Here is a 16,831-nt window from a genome sequence, read left to right on the forward strand (position 1 = left end):
ACAGATTCTCTCTCTCTCTCTTTACATATACACACACATACAAAAACACACACACACACACACAAAGCACAGACAACAACAAACTGGCAGAGCTGACATTTCTAGTTCCAGCACTAACTCTGCAGGACACACTACCAGGACTAAAAAATCATATAATCATAAATAGTATTGCACATGGACATTACTAAAATATCAATTTTTCAGTGTGAGTTAAAAAAATTTTGGCAGTTAAATGCAATTTTAAAAGTATTTGAAATATTTCATTTCATCTTAAGACCTATTTGAGAATGTGGACCTTTCACAATGTACATCACAGATTAGTACATACAAAGACAATATATAAACACATAAACATACATATCACAAGTTTTTGCTTGAACAGTTTTTACTGCAAGGGGACACAATGGAACATGTTTGAAGATCACTGCTGTGGGCAGTGGGAACCACTAAAAGAGCTGAAGCCAAGGGTGGGAGGTAGGATTGGCATTTTGTGTTGATGAAGATCATAGGAGAACAAGCCTGGACAGAGTGGATCTATCCTACTTTAGGCAAGAGATGATGGGGCCTGAGTTAAAAAGGGAGGGGATTTGAAAGATATCGAGGAAGTTAAAATTAACCAAGATTAGTGACTTGGTACCAGATTGTAATTCCATGACGGCATACTCTGTGTTTGTTTCCTTAACTACCATTTCCCAAGTAAGTGTGTGTGGGTCAGTCTTTGTTGAAACTAAAAGCAGCAAAACAAACAAAGAAAACCCAGAAAGGGAACGATCAATGATTTTCATAAATTTACTCAAAGATAAAAATCGACATAAAGAAAAATATAAAATTACAATATCCATTTGCTGAAAATGATCTTTGAGACATAAACATATCAGGATAAACTTTAGTAAAGGAAAGAGAATCGATCAGATTCAGTTTATTAATCTTATTAACTTAGCAGTCAGAGGAGGGCACAAAAGGCAAACCCCACACTTATTTTCAGTTTAGCGATGCTGCTTCAAAAAGAAACTCACTCGGTTGTATAATAAGGCTGTATTTTAGACTTTCTGCATCCTGTTAGGTTTATTCCGATGAGGTTATGATTTCAAATGTATAAACAACGGCAGGTAAGTTTTATTTTTCAAAATGAAGGAAAATGTTTCATATAGTTGAGATTTAGTACCAGGTGAAAAGAACGAATATGTTTAAGGAAGGTTTTGAAAAGCTGGAGAAGGACAAATCCATAGTGGGTGAGAGAAACCAGGATGCTTTTGGATCCTGCCCTAACCTCAGATGTGCTTGACACCCTGTAGACACTTGATCATGGTGTTTGGGAAGGAAGGAACGGAGGGAGGGAGGGAGGGAGAAATTCTGTCATTCCAACTCTGTGCCTTGTGACCGTGGCAGAATAATGGGTATGTCTGATATAGTTTGACAGTTCTCATATTCATATGTTCCTGGATCACTGAGATACATGATGTTTCCTTTAGCCAAACTTTACAAGGCAGGGCACTCAGCCATGAGCAAATACAAGGCCCCGTAGGGACTTATTTTATGACCTGTAACAGGTACTTTAGCACGTGGCACAAATTTTCAACACTGTAAGCTCAACCCACTCTGAAAAGATATTAGAGATGTTACAAACAGCAAAGGTCTTACTTCTGCTCTCTCAAAAAATGTAAAAGTCAGGACAAAGGTCAAAAGACAACTGCTCCTAAATTCAGTGATTCCCAATTACGGGACCAACAGCAATAAAAGGAGGAAACCACCACTTTGTGGGTGGACCAGTCTCGAGGCTGAGTATGAAATCACTATACCTGACAGTACTTTAAAAATAGAAGGAGGGCTTCCCTGGTGGCGCAGTGGTTGAGGGTCCGCCTGCCGATGCAGGGGACGCGGGTTCGTGCCCCGGTCCGGGAAGATCCCACGTGCGGCAGAGCAGCTGGGCCCGTGGGCCATGGCCGCTGAGCCTGTGAGTCCGGAGCCTGTGCTCCGCAACGGGAGAGGCCACAACAGTGAGAGGCCCGCGTACCGCAAAAAAAAAAAAAAAAGAAGGAATCATATTGTCTCTACTGAGTAGGGACATTTGCATTTTGATGCAAAGTGCACCAGCCTGAAAACCACTGATCCCGAGGCCTAAAGTAAAGAATAACAAGTAAATGTGTTCATCTTTCTTTCACAGAGGCATTAACTTGCTCCAGCTTCAAAGTTCATTTGGTATCCTGTTTTAACTTGTACCAAATGACGTCCCTCATTGCTTGAAGGAGTCCTAGTTTTCTAGATTACATAGTTACTTGTGACTTAGCAGTTATTCATTAGAGCATCCATTATAAGGCAGACATCCTTTTAAAGGTATCCTTGCTAGAAGATCAGGTAGTCAATGCCCTCTGAAAGGTGAGTCATTTATTCCATGTGCTCAAAAGGCTTGCGTTCTGTAGTCTCTCTCTAGTTTGGTCTTTTAGTGAAAAATGTACAAGATTATGTGTTTTTAAGTTCATGAGTCTAAGCTCATAAGCTTTTCAGTTCCTTTTCCTATCATAAAGAACACTTTTAGAAAGGCTGCTTGTGGACTGATAAATATCAATATATAAGTTTTAAAAAGATCACAATTATAGGTTGAAGGTTTTGATGTACCAAGTGTTAACTAAAATTTAAAATCTTCTGATGAAGTGGAAAAAAAAAGGGAGATGTAAAAATTTAGGATATGTCAACTATAATAAGACAAATTTGATTTAACTTAAAGAGATTGAGCGATTAGGCATATTAAATGCAATTTACAAATAACATTAGAACTTCATGTTCAAAATAATTTGATTAATTGTTAGCAGCAAATTGCTGCTTGCTTACCTCTTCATAAATCTTCTTGGCACTATCATTATCTCCTATCAAGAGGTACCCCACTCCAAGGTCATTCTTTAAGGAAGTATCATCAGGAAACAGTTCAACTAATTTCTGCAGAGTAAGCAGGGAACCTCTCATGTGACCTGATTGGTGGAAAGAAAAAATATATATAAATAAAAACAGATTCTGTACACCTCTGTATTGAGACTACAAATCATAAGAGACTACTCAACAGAGCCTGAGGACCAGCTTAAATCTGATTCTATATACTGATGGCTAAGTACCCATTAGAATTTCATCCTGCAGCTGCAAAGGCATCAGTTACTCCCCTAAATAGATACTGAATATAATGCTGGTTATAAATCCTTTAAAGACACTCCTATTTTCTAAATGTGTCAGCATTTACCCTTTTATGTCAAATTCCCTCTTATGTTAGTTACCAGTTCCTTATTAAAAAATGTTTACTGGGATATTTTTGATTTATTATAATTAAAATTAGGAATACAGAACAGGCCAGTAAGAGTACTATGCTGTCCCCTTCTCTCAGGAATGACCTAGTCCTGGAGCAAAGGAGACATCATCCAGTATTAGGGGACCCTCTGGTGGACAATAGGGGACCATGCACACACGAGTCATGAAAACCCAGCTTCAGGTCGTTTTTAAGGCTGTTGGATGGACCTTGAAGATTTCAGGAGCCACCTGTCGTCACTCCTCACCACAGTTGGAAAGACAAATTGTACAAGGGAAAATGTGCAAACTGAGAGTCCACGTGACAACGTGAATTACCTACAGGGCTTTGCTGACCACAAACTGAAAATCAGCCAAGACCTGGTAGGACCATCCACAAGCTAATGCAGTTGGTTGCTCCAGTAACAGAAAAACGGTTTGGTATAAAACACCACCAACTCACCCGACGGGCCGCTCCCCATTCCTCGCCAGTCTGGGATGGTTTGCTCAGCCTTTCATTCCCTCACTAATAAATCTGAGTCTACCTCTCTGTACCCCTCCTCCCCCAGCTGCCCCACTTGGGCTCACTTTTCTGCTGCTTTTAAACTTCCCCTGTTGGACCACAAGTTTATGGTTACCAAAGGGGGAGGGGCAGGAGATAAACTAGGAGTTTGGGGTTAACATATACACACCACTATATATACAACAGATAAACAACAGAGGACAAAGGCCCAGGTGAGAGTCCATCCTGCTGCCATGTCCTCCCCGCCCCTTCCGCTTGGAATCGCAAGGGACTCCACCACCTACTCTGCACGCGAGTCCCCTCCTCTGGTGAACTTGTCTCATTCTCATTCGGAGGGAAGACTATATTCAAAGACCGAAGGACTGTTTCCAAAGAAGGTTCAATCTACCGGTGGGCTGTCCTCCCTCTGGGCCAGGGATAGGGTGAGGCACGAGAGGTAGAGTTTAAGAGGCACCAAAAGTTCAGTCACCAAGATGCATATTCTATACATGTTTTAAAAAAATCAAAATTCATGTAAAAACTCCACAGTGCTAAGCAAGCCATGTCAGAGCCCTAGGAGAGAGGACAACTCAGTGACAGGGATTTTGCGCCCACGGCGAGCGCCTCCATGGAGCCCCAGCCTTGCCTTTTCCATCCTGTATGTGTGCTGTAGGTTTTCCTTCCCCAGGACTGGCCCTTATGAATATAAGTCCATTCTTCTAGAATAAGATCATTTCTTCTAGTTCCCAATCACCGCTTAGGTTCTACTCCTGTCACAGATTTTAGTCATCTACCAAAGCAACACAACTACCTTTAATTCTTTTCCTTGATATAAAGTTCAGTTGACTTTGAATATTACTTTTATGAGCATTTCCTAGTGTAATCGAGGTAATTGGTCTACATAACTTATCCAGCCAGCAGAGAACCCACCTTAGGGGTGACACATGCCTTAGATTCTTCCCTCCTGGCTTACTGATGGCGTTTTAGGTGAGAGAGAACCAATCGCTGGCCTGGTTATAATGAAGTTAGGGTACAGGGAGTCTCCCTTGCCTTTGGCACTGGGATCCTGGGTCAGTTAGAAAGGATGCTTTATGCTGCTCTTTTCAAAGCATTTGCAAATTTACTTAGTGATTAAATTTTTTTTTCTATCATTTTCTTTAGTATAGTCAAAACTTAAAGGTAAAATTTTTAGAGTGCTTAGAATTCCTAACATTCCTCTATAAAAACTGTTGCACTGATGATTTCAGCCACCACGAATCAGTTGGTTACCGTTAAGAGAGAAAAGAAGAATTTGGCGTGACAGGAAGTTTCTGACTGCAGACCTTTTAATTTATTAGCTATGATTCCTTAGGCAATGTATCCAACCTCTCAGAATTCCATTTGCCTCCTCCTTAAAGTGTGTGTGTGGGGGGTGGGTAAGTGGCAAAGTACCATGTGCATCTTTGTAATTAAGAAGGATTACTCTTTCAGTCTGACACAATCAGAGAAGTTGCCTGAAATTAGTTATAAAACTCAAGTTTCCTTCCATGTAACTAAACTCTTCTAAAAGTATACACAGCCTGCAGGTTTTTTCCATATAAAAGCATGCCATTGATTGCCACTGAACTGATTCTTACTCCATTTCACCTAGAAATTGCTGTCTGTCTGACCGCCGCTTCAAGCTCAGCTTCACCAGGTCTGCGGGGACGTCAGGCAGGCTGGCCGCCTCTTGGTAGGTCTTGATGGCCCTGCGCAGAATCTCATTGCTCCGCTTCATCTCAGCCAAATCATCTTCACACTAGAGGAAGGGAGAAATGTCCCAGGACAAGCTGTATTTGCAGTTGCTCAAACTATTTATGAAAAGTTGACTTTGGGACATGCTTCAAAAGTAATTCAAGGGCTTCCCTGGTGGCGCAGTGGTTGAGGGTCCGCCTGCCGATGCAGGGGACACGGGTTCATGCCCTGGTCCGGGAAGATCCCACATGCCGCGGAGCGGCTGGGCCCGTGAGCCATGGCCGCCGAGCCTGCACGTCCGGAGCCTGTGCTCCGCAACGGGAGAGGCCACAACAGTGAGAGGCCCGCGTACCGCGAAAAAAAAAAAAAAAAAAGTAATTCAAGACAAATTCAAATTTTCTTTTTGTCAAGGATTAAAAAATAAAGGAAAGCAACGTAGCATGTTATTTTAATAATATGAAGAAAAATGAGCTACTAAGCTACAGATGAGAAAGACTATCATAAAAGCAAGACTAATATATGCGGGGGCTGATGGAATTTATATCCTGTTATACATCATTAATAGACAGAACTCCAGTCCACAGTTCCTGTTCTTTCACTAGGTTATTCCTGGGTTCATTCATTCCTTCAACAACTATATTCTGTTCCAGACAGGTGGCAGACAAATTGAACAAAACAGACAAAGCCCTTTTCTCATTCTGCTTCGTTCTAGAAGGGAAAGTCAATATACAAATAAAAGTATCATGTGTCTTGTGGCCGTAAGTGCTGTGGATAACAATAATGTAGGCTTCTGTGTACTGAGAGTGGGGTGGCAGGGAGGATGCTAGTTTAATTGGGATGATCAGAGATGACCTGAAAGTAGTGAGGCACGAAAACACCTGGGAGAAGAACATTCCAGGCAGAGAGAACAGCACGTGCAAGGGCCCTGAGGCAGAAGTGAGGAATAGAGGAAAGGCTGGTACATTGAAGGGGAGCTCGGAGGAGACTGATGGGGGGTGGGGCATCGGGTAATGAAGAGCCTGTAGTAAGCCACTGCCAGTCCTACTACACTAACTCTACACGAGAAGGAAAGACATTGACGGTTTTTGACGTGATCTCCTGTATGAGTCGAAAGGACACTGGCAGTCATGTGAAGAATAGACAGAGGTGGGTAAAGGGAAAAGTGGAGATCCCAGTTAGGACGTTCTGGCAGGAATCAAGACAAGGGGTGATGGCAACTTGGACTAGGGTAGCAGTAATGAGGTGGTAAGAGGTGGTCGGGCTGCGAGTCTCGCGCTTGTAGACCCTGCTTCGCCACGCATTTAAGATGCCTCGTGGAAGCCGAAGCCGCACTTCCCGCGTAGCCCCTCCGGCCAGCCGGGCGCCTCAGATGAGAACTGCGTCCAGGCCAGCGCCCGCAGCTCAGCCACCAGCAGTGGCTCCACCATCTGCTGTTGGCTCCCCTGCTGCTGCTCCCCGGCAGCCAGGTCTGACGGCCCAGATGGCAACCACTGCAGCCGGCGTGGCTGTGGGTTCTGCCGTCGGCCACACTCTGGGTCATGCTATCACTGGTGGCTTCAGTGGAGGAAGTAATGCTGAGCCCTCAAGGCCTGACATCACTTACCAGGAGCCTCAGGGAACCCAGCTGGCACAGCAGCAGCAGAATGGCCCATGCTCTTTTGAGGTGAAACAGTTTTTGGAGTGTGCCCAGAACCAGGGTGACCTTAAGCTTTGTGAAGGTTTCAGTGAGGTGCTGAAACAGTGCAGACTGGCGAACGGGTTAGCTTAATCAAGAAGTTCCAGTTGAAGGCATGAAAAATCATCTCTCATGACCACGTTGATTTAGCATTAAAAGTATAATTGATAGTGAAGATATAAAGTGTGAAGCCACCAGTTAAACCGCTCCTCAGTCATTAATAGCTTTTGTGCTTCAGGATTGAAGTGGAAGAGGGTGTTCTCACCGTATAGAAGCTCACTGAGATGATATTGAGTTTGGGGCTAGGCGGATGTTTGTGTGGCCTCTTAAACATGCTTTTGTTTGTGAATTAATTAGAATAAAGTGATTTTATTTCCAAAAAAAAAAAAAAAAAAAGAGGTGGTCGGATTACAGGTACATTTTGAAAGTCAAAGCCAGCAGACTTGCAGATGGTCTGAATGTAGAGTGTAAGAGAAAGGGAAAGAGAAGCCAAGGATGAATTCAACATTTTTGGCTTGAGCAGGGACCAGCTGGAACTGTCATTCCTGAGAATGGGAAGCTAGAGCAGAAAGAAGCAGGTCTGTAGGGATATGGGATCAGGATTTCAGTTGTGGACAAATTTAAGCCCCAATGTCTATTAGGTACCCAAGTGGAGATATGGATAGAAAGATGCCTATATGTGTCTGGGGTTCAGGAGAGAAGTCAGAGTGAGAGAAACACTGGGGAATCATGGAGGATAGAGAGGGTACTTAGAGCTAAGAAGCTAGATGCAGCTGTGAGTGTAGACAGAGCAAAGAAGAGGTCCAAGAACAGAACTCTAAAGAGCTGCAAGATTTCAAGGTCATCAGAGGTCAGAAAGGACCAGGATAGGACCAGCAAAAAGGACGGAAGGAAGAGAGAAGAAAATAACAATTTAAAAAGTGGTATTCTGGAGGCCAAGTGACAGAAGGTATCGAGAGGGAGTGATCAATTGTATCAGAAGTGGCTGTCAGGTTGAACAAGATGAGCACTGAAACTAGATCACTCTGGATTGGGGACAATGTGATGCCTCTGAGGGTCCCAGCAAGAGCATTTCCATGGGGCTGCTGGGGACCCGTAGCTGAGAGGCTCAAGAGAAAACAGGAGGGAAGGAGGTGAACACACCTCTTTCAAGGAGCCTCGTCGTAAAGGGGAGCAGAAAAATGGGCCAGTATTTGGAGGGTAATGTGGAGACAAGGGAGTGTTTTTTAACAATGGGAAATATTACACCATGTTTCTAAGCTTATGCAAAAGACCCAGTAGAGGGCGGAAATCTGATGATGCAGGGGACACAAAAATTAGAATGATGTCCTTTAGCAGGTGAGAGGGGATGGGAAAAGGACCAGAGCAGTTCATCCACACTAACAGCCACGAGAACAGGGACTGAAATACTAGAGGTAGGAAGAGAGGGGCGAACTGTAAGAGGGTCATCAAAATCTCATCAGAGGGGGCTTCCCCGGTGGCGCAGTGGTTGAGAGTCTGCCTGCCGATGCAGGGGACACGGGTTCATGCTCCGGTCCGGGAAGAGCCCACATGCTGCAGAGCGGCTGGGCCTGTGAGCCATGGCCGCTGAGCCTGCGTGTCTGGAGCCTGTGCTCCACAACGGGAGAGGCCACGGCAGTGAGAGGCCCGCGTACCGCAAAAAACCAGAACAAAACAAAACAAAAATCTCATCAGATTTAGTAGACTACAATTTGAGGAAAAAACGATATAGATGCTAAAAGTAGCATGTATAATTTTTTCTCAGAACATCCTATTTAACATGTTTACCTTGTTAAAACAAAGTGTGTGCTGTAGGCAGTATGTAGATGCCTGCAGAAACAAAACAAAGTCTAACTCCACAACTTGAGGACACAGTAAGGAAATGATCCATCCCTCCTCCACCCCAAAATGAAAAACTAACAAGAATCAGCACAAATTGATAAAGTAAGACACCTGTGGGAAGCTTTTCAGAAAATACCACATCAAAGAAAGAACCTGTTAATATGTACTGATAAGGGTAAGTTTCCCAAGATGATAAGGGCTGGAATTGAATCAGTGGTGACGGACAGTGGATGGATTTATGATAAAGGAAAATGGATAGGATGAAAATCTCTAGATTAGAAAAGGGCAATTCACCTGTGCTTGACAGGAAAAAAAAAAGCTTCAGAATATACAACAATCTGTTCATATCTGCAACTGGTCTCCAGAGTAGACTTATCTACCAGGAGAGGAAGTCCAATGTCAATGTCCTGTATTGGTCACCCTGCCTGCATGGCCTTCTGTAGATTCATACGCTGGCTTTTCTGTTTAAGCATCAGTTTCTTGTGAGTTTGGCTATGGTGAGTTAACTCCCCCAAACATGGTCGTTCATAGATGACATCACAGAATGCCAGAGTCCTAGAGCTGAGAGAGCCCTTCTGAGACCATCTTGTTCACCTTCTTCATTTGGTAGCCTCCTCAAGCTACCAAACAGATCCCGGACCTGGAGGGTCTCTTCAAGGTTAGTTCAAGGGCAAATGTCAACTGAGACATCATTCTCTATATAGAGGGGAACAAATATCTTAACTAAACTCAATCTGAAATGAGAGACAGATGATACAACTACATGCCTTGTTCCTTTCCCTCCTCCATCCTCAAGGTCCTTCATTTTAATGAAGTATAAACATTTTAGAACTTCTGGAAATGGAATTTTAATATCAGTGTTAAAACAGTACATAATTCTTCAAAGTCTCTTAAATAAAGCTGATAGGCTTTGCTTTGAATATCAAAATTGATTGATATTGATTAGTTTAGCATCTGTAGATAAAGGATTTGCCCTGAAACTGAGCATTTGCTACAGGACATTAACATCAGAAAGCCTTTTGTTGATTCAAACGAATTCCCCATCCAACCTTCCTATTTGTGGCAGGAAGATGCCTGCAGATGCTTGAGATGTGGCATTTTCTGCCTGAGAGGCATTAATGGTTTGTGTAAGATAATAAAGTGAATTGAGCTCATAATTTTGTGTCTGATGTTCAAGGAACTTGGGCAAAATTGATTTTCACAGTAATCCAAAGAATAAGACACTATCAGCGCTACTTTTTTTTTCATGTATTTTATTATTTATTTATTTATTTATTGGCTGTGTTGGGTCTTTGTTGCTGCGTGCGGGCTTTCTCTACTTGCTGCGAGCGGGGGCTACTCTTCATTGCGGTGCGCGGGCTTCTCATTGCGGTGGCTTCTCTTGTTGCAGAGCACGAGCTCTAGGGCATGCGGGTTTCAGTAGTTGTGGCTCACAGGATCTAGAGTGCAGGCTCAGTAGTTGTTGCGCACGGACCTAGCTGCTCCATGGCATATGGGATCTTCCCGGACCAGGGCTCGAACCCGTGTGCCCTGCACTGGCAGGCGGATTCTCAACCACTGCGCCACCAGGGAAGCCCAGTGCCACTTTAGAAATGATGGATACTGTCGTTTCTATTTAACTTAATGTTGCTGAATTTGAAAAATTTGTTGGGATATTCCAAAGTAATTGCTTAATCTGCTAACAAAGAACGAAAAAGTCATCATGTACTCCTCCTTACAAAATCCGTCTTCTGTTGAACTTTTATTTTTACAACTCCTACAAATTTAAGATTTCTTTCAAATTATTCTACTAAAATTTAATGTATCATGCTTAAAGTTTGCATTAATGTTAATATTGATAACACCTTGTAGCATAATAGTTTAGAGATAAAAAGTATTGCTGAGGCATAAATCTCAAATTCTGACCATAAATAAGGGTATAAATACAGCAAGTGCCACGTGCAAGAAGTATTGCATTTATTTAGACTTGGGTACCCGCAATTAACATCACATATAAAGAAAAATTCTAAAGCATGAAACATTTTTGCCATGATGAGCATTTGGCCCAATCATTATTCTTTCGAGTTAATATGCTTTTCCTTAATCAAATGACTGCCGGGACTAGTGGCAAAGCACATCACTTATCTGAACAGGCACCATCTTTTGGTAATAAATATATTCTCTCTTGCTTAAAAGCAATACAATTTAGCAATTTTGGAGGATTACTGACCAAATTAATTTACAGAAATGATACAGTTGCTGTCTGCTAAACCTAGTCTGTATTGCACCATGGATAAAAGGAACTTCTTTGCAGTAAATTTTCACAAATTTAATTTATTAAAACTGAATTAATACAAATTGAATTAATAAGCTTTTAAGGGGGAGAGAGGAAGAATGTGAGCATCTGGATTTCGAGTGGTTGCCACCTTTAGTCCAGAGCAAAGCACACTCGTTTTATCTCCAGATGTGTTAGTTTCCGTGTGGGTGTCACCCACAAGTGACAGCACTGCCCCCTCCAAATGGCTGTTGTCAGCTTCTCCTGGGTCTGGAAAATTTTTGCAGCTCTGCATCTGCCATTTCCCAGCAGGGCTGACAGTCTCATCCCGCCAGGCTGGGCTGGAGGAGCTTTACTGCCTGACATTTGTACATTAGCCCTGGCTTTTATCCAGAGTTCCAGACTACATATCTCCGATGGTCTATTTGACACGTGCACTTGCGTCTCTAATAGGCATCTCAAACTTCACAGGACCAAATGCGAATGCTTGACTTTGTACCTCCCCAAACCTGTTCCTCCACCAGTCTTCCTGGTCAGAACCTGGCACTATCCTTTCCTTAGATGGCTTAACCAAAAACCCTGAAGTCGGGAATTCCCTGGCGGTCCAGTGGTTAGGACTCCGTGCTTCCACTGCAGGGGGCCTGGTTTCCATCCTTGGTCTGGAACCCAGCAAGCCGCATGGCAGGGAAAACCCGAAGTCACCCTCGAGTCTTCTCTCTGACCCTTACATCTAATCCATCATGAAGACCTCTCAGCTCTGCTCTTGTCCACTGCTCCGTCTCCATGGCCACGACCACAGTCTCAGCCAGTGCATCTCGAGGGCACCTGCAATGGTCTCCTGTTCTTCTGGCTTCTACTTGTGCCACCAGAATCCACTCTCCACCAAGCAACCAAAGTGATCGTTATTAAAAAAAACAACCAGGGCCTCCCTGGTGGCGCAGTGGTTGAGAGTCCGCCTGCCGATGCAGGGGACACGGGTTCGTGCCCCGGTCCGGGAAGATCCCACATGCCGCGGAGCGGCTGGGCCCGTGAGCCATGGCCGCTGAGCCTGCGCATCCGGAGCCTGTGCTCTGCAACGGGAGAGGCCACAACAATGAGAGGCCCGTGTACCGCAAAACAAAAACAAAAACAAAAAAACAACCAGACGGGCACACCCACGCACAAACCCTCCAAGGGCCCCCAGCGCACAGAGAATACAACCTGAGAGGCCCTGGTCCCGCCTGCCCCATGTCACCTCCCTCAGCACGCCCCTGCTCCTGTCCTTCCAATCAAGCCAAGGCTGATTCCCTGCATCACGGCCTTTGCCCCCGCTCTTCCCCTCTGCCTGGACAGCTCCTTCCTCGACCTTGACATGTTTCAGCCACTTGTCACCTCCCTAGGGAGGCCTTTGCTGTGTCACTCTCAATCACACCACCTACAAAAATAACATGTTCTGTATTCCATGACCTTCTTTTCTCTATGGCATGTATTATCATGTAAGATGTTCTAATACATTTGTTTTTAACCCTTCTAATATTCTTTAAATATATATTTATTTATAAAGACTTTCAGGGTTTTGCTCGAACATCACCTCCTCGGTGAGATATTTTCCTTCCACCCTATCCAAAATTTCAACCCCCTCACACACCCTATGGCTGTGCTCTTCTTTATTTTTGTCTCCTGACAAAGTATCCAGTAGCAAGCAAGAGACTTTCTTCTATGTCTCATGCACTGTCTTCTCCATTACAATGAAAACACCATGTGCTTTGTTGATGGCTGTGCCTGCAGTGCCTAGAATAGGGCCTGCCACAGAGTGGCCTTTCACTACAAAAAACTTGAGTAAGAAACTTTTAAAATATCTTCCACTGGAATATAAGCTCCACAAGGACACAGACCTCGAGAGTGTTCTTCATGATAAATCCCAGGACCTAAAACACAATGTGGCCCACGGAGGGTTTCCCAGCTACAGAAGGACGTGGAAAAGCTTCATGAATTGAGGAGCTGGAAGATGGAGAAAGTCCAATAAGAAAGGAGAAGGTAGTGGTTGAGAATCCGCCTGCCAATGCAGGGGACACGGGTTCGAGCCCTGGTCCGGGAAGATGCCACATGCCGCGGAGCAACTAAGCCCGTGCGCCACAACTAATGAGCCTGCGCTCTAGAGCCCGAGAGCTACAACTACTAAAGCCCTTGAGCCTACAGCCCGTGCTCCACAACAAGAGAAGCCACTGCAATGAGAAGCCCGTGCAACCCAACGAAGACCCAATGCAGCCAAAAGTAAATTAATTAATTAATTTTAAAAAAAAAAGAAAGAAAGGAGAAGGTGGGGAAGGCGCTGGGGAGAAGGTAAGGGATAAGAAATGAGTCAGCTGACAGAAACTACACAGAGAACAAAGTCCATCCCACTTTATATTTTAAAAGTCTTTTCTAAGCACACTTTGCAACCTCTAGTGATAAAATGAGGTTCTTAAACCTCTAAGGAGCCTGAAGTAAAAACTAGGTGGTGGGTCTAAATGGAACAAACGTGAGGGTGATGGGAAATCAGTGACAAAAGTGTTATTCTTTATTTTCTTTTCAAAACCGGAGAGAAGCCAGATGGAGGGGGAGCAAAAAGTGTTACTAAATTCACGATACAAAATAGCAATAATTAATTGTCTTATTTAAAACTGTATTTCTTGCTTGAATTTATGTATATGCATGAGAAATTGATTCTCTATACAAGTTAGAAAGGAAAAATAAAATGCAAATACTGGGTTTGAAAATCCAATTTTACAGAGCATAAGGACATCAAAACAGTGTCCTAAGTAGCAAGGTTTCAGCATACCTTTGCTTTCCCATATCGCGCTCCTGGACTCTGAGGGTACTTCTGAACCAGTTCTTCAAATGCATGCACTGCTTCCTCAATTTTTCCCTGTTAGGAAGAGGCAATTATATACATACAATATATTCAAAGGCATAATGTTATTCAATATAGTTATTTAATATTCACCAAGTAATTTTGTCAAAATTTCCTGGACTCCTTTCTGAGTTTAAGACAATTTTATCCTAAGATTCTAAATAATTAACTGCAGTATGACAAACAAAAAACTAGAAATGAACATAAATACGCTTTATTTTTTAAAAGGTAGATACCTGGCAAATGATGTACTATGAGTCATTGTTAAAGAAATTGCACACGCTACTATATATAAGATAGATAACTAATAAGAACCTGCTGTAGAGCGCAGGGAACTCTACTCAAACTCTGTAATAACCTCTATGGGAAAAGAATCTGAAAAGAAAAGAGTGGATACATGTATATGTAAAGCTGATTCACTTCGCTGTGCACCTGAAACTAACACAACATTGTAAATCAACTCTAGTCCAATAAAAATTTTAAAAAGAGGGCTTCCCTTTTTATTTTTTATTTAGAAAAAAAATTTTTTAAGAAAAACAAAGAAATTGCATTTTCTCTCTATATGTACAGTCCCCACATGCACTCTTAAAACAGTTCAGGATTTCAGTTGGGGGAAGCATACTGCTAGCAGCAGGAATGCCTGGGGTCCACAATGAGCAGGGCACCGTCGGCAGGGAATAAGCACGCAGGATGACAGGGCCACTTGGCCGCCGACGTTGTCACCCGTTGAACATGAGGGTCGATGCGGCTCACCGGGTTGCTGGGGCGCCCCACTGCTTCCTTGTCATGTGACCCCCCTCCCCCGAAAGCCCACGCGGGCCCTTAAGAAGCTGGTCCAAGCACCTGTGGTAGGTCTCTGACCACCACCGTGCAAGCGGAAATGGGGGATGCGTAACAGGTAAGCTTGCTGAGGGTCTTGGCACGGGGGTGAGGCACCCTCTCCCCCTCGCAGTCCATCCACAAGGAGAAACACACATCCCCTGGTGTCTAATGGAAGGCAGCACGTCAGAATATTGGAACCGGGCGATGGAGATGGATTTTCTGAGTTGAACTTTACCACCACTTCAGCTGCCTATCAATCCGTAAATCCATTCACTCCACGCATAAATGCAAGCTCACTGTGGTTTGTCCGTTGTCACCCTCACTGAGCGAGTTTTCACAGCAACAGAGTTTACCCCTCAGACGTGGCTGGGCTCAGCAAACCATACAGTACTACCTGATCGTTACTGATACCTACTTCTCCACAACTTGACTAAATAGAGCCAGGCAATATCCATATTAAAGTTCCTCAAACTCATGGAAGAAGGAGGTTTCTTATTCCCTGTTCCATGCCCATCAGTGGCACTGAGGGTCTGGGAGACAGTATAGGCACAGAGGAGTGGTCATGAGTGCAAGCTCCAGAGCCAGAGTGACTGGCTAGACCCTGGGCTTCACCACTTAGGAGGCGTGTGACTCCTGACAAGTTACTTACGACTTTGCCTTATATGCCTCATCTGTGACATGGGTACAATGAGCGTACTTGATCACTTTGTTGGGCTGCTGGGAAGGTCAAATCTGATAACATATATAAAATGCTTATAGCCGCTGCAGAATGCATGGAAAGCAATGAAAAATGGTAGCTATTATGATTATTACTATCGTAGCGTGGGGAGGATGTGTGAGCCCACACGAGACAATAAAGCGTGCCCCAGGTAAGTCTCTTATCTGATGGACAGGTTAATGCAAAGAGAACGAGGACTTGAAGGCTGAGATAAATCAAGTCAGGAACATATTCTCTAAGTTATATTTATTGTCAGAAATCATTGTATCGCTATTTAAAATATGCTGTGTCTCTCATGATATTAACTTTTTTAAAGCTTTATTTTTTTAGAGCAGTTTTAGGTTTGCAGCAAAATTGAGAGGAAAGTATAGAGCTTCCTCACATACCTCCTGCCCCTCCACGTGCACGGCCTCCCCCCATAATCAACGTCGCTCAGCACAGTGGTACATTTGTTAAGACTGATGAACCTACAGTGACACACTGAAATCACCCAAAGTCCATAGTTTACGTTAGGGTTCACTCTTGGAGTTGTACATTCTATGGGTTTGGACAAATGTATAAGGACATGTATCCACTGTCTCCATAGTTTTGCATTTTCCAGAAAGTCATATAGTTGGAATCATACAGTATGTAGCCTGTTCAGATTGGCTTCTTTCACTTAGTAATATGAATTTAAGCTTCCTCCCTATCTTTTCATGGCTTGAGAGATCATTTCTGTTTCGTGCTGAATCAGATTTCATTGTCTAGACGTACCCCAGTTTATCCATCCATTCATTTACTGAAGGACATCTTGGCTGCTTTCAGGTTTTGGCAATTATGAAAGCTGCTATGAACATCCATGTGCAGGTTTTTGTGAGAACCTAAGTTTTCAACTCCTTTGGATAAACACCAAGGAGCAAGATTTCTAGACTGTATGCTACGAGTATGCTTAGTTTTGTAAGAAACCCGCTGAACTGTCTTCCGAAGTGGCTGTACTACTGTGCATCCCCACCAGCAATGAGTGAGAGTTTCCGTTGCTCCACACCCTCATCAGCATTTGGTGGTGTCAGTGTTCCAGATTCTGGGCTTTCTAATAGGTGTGTAGTAATATCCATTTTGTTTCAAATTGCATTTCATAACATATGAGGTGGACATCTTTTCATATGCTTATCTGCCACCTGAAT

The 16,831-nt window shown here is 43.5% G+C and overlaps 2 protein-coding genes across 5 annotated transcripts in view; one reads left to right on the forward strand and one right to left on the reverse strand.

Moving 5' to 3' along the window:
- ASPH (aspartate beta-hydroxylase) overlaps positions 1-16,831 on the reverse strand; it is a 228,333-nt gene that overhangs the window by 69,639 nt on the left and 141,863 nt on the right. For all 4 annotated transcript variants that reach the window (XM_081214293.1, XM_081214294.1, XM_081214291.1 and 1 more), the window contains 3 exons: positions 14,057-14,143; positions 5,399-5,549; positions 2,830-2,966 (listed from right to left, as the gene is read on the reverse strand). In XM_081214293.1, the coding sequence (XP_081070419.1) occupies positions 2,830-2,966; positions 5,399-5,549; positions 14,057-14,143 (375 nt within the window). The remainder of the gene's footprint in view (positions 1-2,829; positions 2,967-5,398; positions 5,550-14,056; positions 14,144-16,831) is intronic.
- Positions 6,752-7,547, forward strand: LOC308630109 (coiled-coil-helix-coiled-coil-helix domain-containing protein 2-like). Its single transcript, XM_081258533.1, has one exon. It carries the CDS (start codon positions 6,792-6,794, stop codon positions 7,251-7,253), a length of 462 nt encoding a protein of 153 aa, XP_081114659.1. The 5' UTR covers positions 6,752-6,791; the 3' UTR covers positions 7,254-7,547.

This window comes from Mesoplodon bidens (genome assembly GCF_964165515.1).
Source record: "Mesoplodon bidens genome assembly, chromosome: 16".
NCBI classification, from domain to species: domain Eukaryota; kingdom Metazoa; phylum Chordata; class Mammalia; order Artiodactyla; family Ziphiidae; genus Mesoplodon; species Mesoplodon bidens.